The 5,018-nt window shown below is 41.7% G+C and overlaps 1 protein-coding gene across 1 annotated transcript; it reads left to right on the forward strand.

Annotated features, from left to right (window-relative positions):
- Nucleotides 1-295: 295 nt before the first annotated feature.
- KCNK18 (potassium two pore domain channel subfamily K member 18) lies at nt 296-4,729 on the forward strand. Its single transcript, XM_056495655.1, has 3 exons — nt 296-512; nt 1,565-1,711; nt 3,918-4,729. Exons 1-3 carry the CDS (start codon nt 296-298, stop codon nt 4,727-4,729), a joined length of 1,176 nt encoding a protein of 391 aa, XP_056351630.1.
- The last annotated feature ends 289 nt before the right edge of the window (nt 4,730-5,018 follow it).

Raw genomic sequence — 5,018 nt, forward strand, 5'->3', positions numbered from 1 at the left:
TCCATGTGCATTACAGGGCTGATCTGTAATGATTCAGGGATAGAGTGGCGTCAGCTGAGAATATTGCAGGGTTTGATCAGTTGTGCTCCTTTTCCGTGGGGACTGTAGTGCAATCTTCACTTATAAAGACATGTGATCTGAAAGGCTGAGGCAGAACAATCCCTGTTTTCACAGGAGAAGCTTTTCTTGGCTGCAAAAGCTTTTACATCCTCATCCTTCTTTCTAAAAGCTGCGTCTTCTCCACAAAATTATATATTAAAAAAAAAAAAAAAAAAAAAGAAAGAGCAAGCTCAGGATGGCAACAACATCACAGCCTCTGCGAGGTAAAACGACATGTAAAACAATATTTTGGGCAGTGTTTCCTCATGCCTGCTTCATTGTGTCTCTTGTCATCTATGCTTTTCTTGGGGCTCTCATGTTTTCCCACATTGAAGGTACCCGGAAGGTTATTGTAAGTCAAGAATATAGAACATTTCTGCAGAACCTGACAAACCTCACCAGAAACTTCTCAGGTATGTACTGGAATTTCAAAATTACTTAACTGCACAGGGAGCTACCTATTCTTTTTGCTTTTTGAATGAGGTTTTTTTTTTGCTTTTAAGGCATTCTTCAAAATACTAACAGCTGACCCTGCAAGCCGGATTTTCCCTCTGCCTAGCTAATGATTGCTGTTTTCTTTCTTTGCTGTGATTTTTGACTGCAAGTTTTCCTTGTGTTCCTGCCTGGAAAGATTTTCCTGCCATGCCTGTGTTCCCCCTTTGCCCAGGCTGCCTTTTACCCAGCTTCTTAACAGCAGCTGAGATTCCTGTGGTATTTCCTTCAGTTTGCTGGGGGCTGAATCCTCTCTCAGAAAGTTTCTCCAGGTCCCTCTTCCCTGCTCTGAGCTTCCCCACCAGCCCTGTGGTGATGGGATGCTCAGAGGGAGACAGGTGCAGTTCTGCAGCCCAGAGCCAGTGATGCTGATTGGAGAGGGTAGAGGAGAGGAGAAGGGTTAGAAATCCTCCTGGATTTGTGGTGGGGCTTGTGCATGGGCTTGGAGTTATACTCAGGTGGCTGTGCTGACACAATGATCCGTTTTGGGCAATTAAATAATGTAAATAATGTCCTTTCAAGCAAGGCTCAGCCACGGGGAGGAGGAAGAAGGGTTGCAGGCTCTGGGATTCACAGCAGGGCACTGGGCACTGACATCCAAGTGGTTCATCTGTTCCCTACTGTTAACCCCACTTTCTTAGTTTCTTTGGGTCAAAAGAGGACTAATCTCCTGTTAAGTCCAAAATTAAACAGGACATTCAGGGTGGAAGTTGATTATTCAAACATCTTGTCCTGCTTATTTTTATTTCTGTTTATTTGTTCCTTGTGTTTTTATTCACCAAAGCCACTGGACCCACCTGATTTTTTCAGAGGTGGGGGGTGAAAGGCTTCAAAGGGGAGGATGAGAGGGTGAATTTTTTTATCTTTTGAGAGAATATGAGCAAATCCTCAGCTGGAGCACATTTCACTGGAGTAACAGGAGGGCTGCTCCCTGGATGGGGGACAACACTCACTGTGCCTCCTGCTGTGACAGATAACGTGACAGAAAATGAGGAGATGTTTGGGGACAACATCCGTGAGCTTTTCAACACAGCTGACCCAGTCTGGTTCATCAAGCCAGAAGAGAGATGGAATTTCTTTGGGTCTCTCTTTTTTTGCTGCACAGTGTTCACAACTGTGGGTAAGTACAGAGGTAAAGTAACACCCTTCAGAATCAATTCCTGTTGCTGTTTTCTGTAATGCATTTCTTCCACAGTCTTAAAACCACCCTAAACAAACAAACAAACAAGCAAACAAATAAAATCACCCCTTCTAAACTCAAAGCCCAAATCCATTTGAATTTTTCCCCTGAGTATTGATGATGAGTCTGCAAGTAGTTCTGCAAACACAGACTGCAGAGACATAGCTGAGCCACAGAAACAAGCCAGAATTTAGTAACTAGTGATGGTACACACTTTTATATATACTATAATATGTATTCATTTATGATGTGCACAAAGCTATTGAGCTAAAAAGAAATCTCCATTTTTTCAGTCAAACCTTATCCTTCCCACTGTTGTGTGTCCTCTTGGGTAATGTTTTCTCCTCTGGAAAAGGTAATTCATAATGCATATACTGTTTTCCAATTGCTTCTCAGTTACTTATGTCTAATTCAGCTCTGTTAATCTATGGTTCTGTAATTAACCATGGTGTTCACATTTCTCTGGGTTAACAGCACATGATAGTGTTTAAGTCACACCTTTGAAATCTTTGTTTGACTTCATATTTCAAAGGAGGACCTAGATCAAATAAAAACATCTGCTCTGATTTTGGCTCCCTCTGCATTGCTAAATACAACTCCTCATACTCATTCCCAAAGCCACTTTTATCCCTTTGTTAATCTTTCTCAAATGCTGGCAAGTACAGGCACTGTCTATCCAAATTTGTAATAATCAAAGCTGGATGGGAAATATTCCCACAGCATTGTATCAAATTGCAAAGACATTTCTCCTCTGCAGCAGGATATGCTCAAGACCCCAGCATGGGTATGCATCTTACTGTAAAAGAAAAAGGGAACCTTAAAAAAGAGCTTATCCTACACAAGGAGCAGTGTGAGAGCTGGTGCTCTCAGAGCTCCTGTGTGCTGTGTCACAGCTCAAACCTCAGACTCTCATCTCCTGGGTGAGTGACTGCTCAAACTCAGCTTCTTCCAGTTTGAAGGCAGGAGTCTGGGTGGTCAGAGACACCCTAGGGATGCAACCAAAATCCTCAGCCCTGTAAATATTTCCTGCAACAAACACAGCAGCCAAGAGCTTTTCAAAGGGGATGTTTTATCAGAAAGCTTTGGCTTCAGCAAACTGATGGAAAGCACATTGTTGGAAATGTCTACCCTGAGGATATTTACCATTAACATGGGACTTGACAAATGTCCCCATACACACCAACCCAAAATATTTATTTCTAAACTGCCAGTACTTTTTGTCTTCATAGCACCAAGTATTAATGCATTTTCCTCAGTTTTGTCCTGAGTTTTGGGAACAGTGGAAAGCCTGGACTATTTGCTGCTAATAAATGGAATAGGTGGCTATTTCCATTGCAGTGGGTTTGTTATTCGCAGTATTAGGATCTGATAAATCACCTCAGAATAGGATCAAATTTTCTACCTTGAATATTCTGGGAGAATTGAGGCATCTAGTCTGAGGTTTGATGGTCTGAGCTGCCATCTCTTCACTGCATGGGGAAGTTGCCTAGAGGGTCAGCTAGGACAGATTCTGGATAGCTAAATTTAAGCTCAGGATGATTTTTAAGCCTTGAAACTGCACAAGGTATTTTTAATGCAGAGAAATCAACTAAAATAAAGAGTAAATAAGGTCACTCTGTGCAATAACAACAATAAACTTCCCTAAGTGCTTTAACAGCAAAGATAAACATTCCCAGTTAGCCTGTGGGGAAAAGAGTGACCAAGAATAAATGGTATTTCAGTGCCTCACAGCAAAGCAGGGGCTGAGGCTGGGTTCAGAGCAGAGGCTCTGGCAGCCACACGTGAAAACATGAATGGATGGATGAAGAAAATGAGGGAAACCATGCCTCAGCACGTGACCTACAAATCTTACAGGAATAAGTACTTGGCTTAGGAGCTCATCTAGGAAAGAGCAGGGTTTCAGAAGGGAGAGAAGCTATACTCAATGTCTTCTGAAGGATGAGAAGAAAAATTTAATATAGTTAACATAATACCAATGTTTTCTCCCACTATAATGGGAAAGCACTGACCTACAATTTGAGTTTCATATCCAAATGAGGAAGGAAATACAAATACCCAAATTGGATTTAGGGAAAGGGCACATCTTCTGCTGCCATTTTAAGTATCACATCTCTCTCCTTCTCTTCTCTTCCCCTTCTTGTTCAAGGTTATGGTAATACCTATCCTGTGACACGGATTGGGAAGTATCTCTGTATGTTGTATGCTTTATTTGGGATCCCTCTGATGTTCTTGGTCCTGACAGACATGGGAGACATCCTTGCAACTGTCTTATCCAAATCTTACAACGAGTTCAGGGAACTTCAGTCAAAACTTCTTGCCTCTAAACTGTGTTCTGGATCCACATGTAGCAAAAGGAATGAACTGAAATCCAGGGAACAGCCTAAAATAGTCATCAATGAGCCCCTGACAATTGTGGAATTGCTGAGAAATCAGTCAGGTGTGAAAGGGGGGCCGGTCAAATATCGCAATGTGGAACTTTTTGAAATGTTAATTGCCAGGGAGAATGAAAACACACAACCAGCAAGAAATAAAAGCATGGAGAGGTGGAGTTCATGTCCTGAACTAGCCAGGGAAAAGACTGTGTCCAGAGTAATCAAGAATTTCGACAAAATAGGAAAACAGTTAGAAAAACTAGATGTGCCCATTGTTTTGATGGTGCTTGTTATCTTTGTGTACATCTCCTGTGCAGCTGCTATTCTTCCAAACTGGGAAAAAAATATGGATTTTCAGGAAGCCTTTTATTTCTGCTTTATCACTTTGACCACTATTGGATTTGGAGATACAAAACTAGAACATCCCAAGTTTTTCTTGTTTTTTTCCCTTTACATTATGATTGGCATGGAAATTGTCTTCATTGCTTTTAAGCTGGGCCAAGACCGCTTAATTGTTCTGTATAAAAAGGTGATTTCATTTTGTGCAGAGAAAAATATGCCATCAAAGAAGATATATCCAAAATAAGAGCAGTCATTTCTCCTTCACTTGTCAGCATTGGCCACTGCAATGAGATGAAATTGTTTCCGTGCATTTCTGCCTTGGACTGGCAGGTGCCATATTTTAATCTGATTTCCTCTGAGAAATGACTGTGGGATGGTTGAATGCCTCTGGAGGCACTTGGTAAAGGCATCTCCAAGGAGTACTTTCCAAAGGGGTCCCTTGTCCTCAATAATCAAAGATGCTGCATGATGAAGAAGCTGAAGGCTCTCCCTGCCAGTTCTCCCTGATGTATTTTGCAAAGCCCTGACTTTCT

The sequence above is a fragment of the Oenanthe melanoleuca genome, chromosome 6, assembly GCF_029582105.1.
Source record: "Oenanthe melanoleuca isolate GR-GAL-2019-014 chromosome 6, OMel1.0, whole genome shotgun sequence".
Taxonomy (NCBI): Eukaryota; Metazoa; Chordata; class Aves; order Passeriformes; family Muscicapidae; genus Oenanthe; species Oenanthe melanoleuca.

What these genes read in the sequence shown, in the direction of transcription:
- KCNK18 (XM_056495655.1), top strand. Translation starts at nt 296, where the DNA reads ATGGCAACAACATCACAGCCTCTGCGAGGTAAAACGACATGTAAAACA. An exon ending in CCTCACCAGAAACTTCTCAG is followed by an intron (nt 513 to 1,564) that starts GTATGTACTGGA and finishes CTGCTGTGACAG; the next exon opens with ATAACGTGACAGAAAATGAG. An exon ending in CACAGTGTTCACAACTGTGG is followed by an intron (nt 1,712 to 3,917) that starts GTAAGTACAGAG and finishes TTCTTGTTCAAG; the next exon opens with GTTATGGTAATACCTATCCT.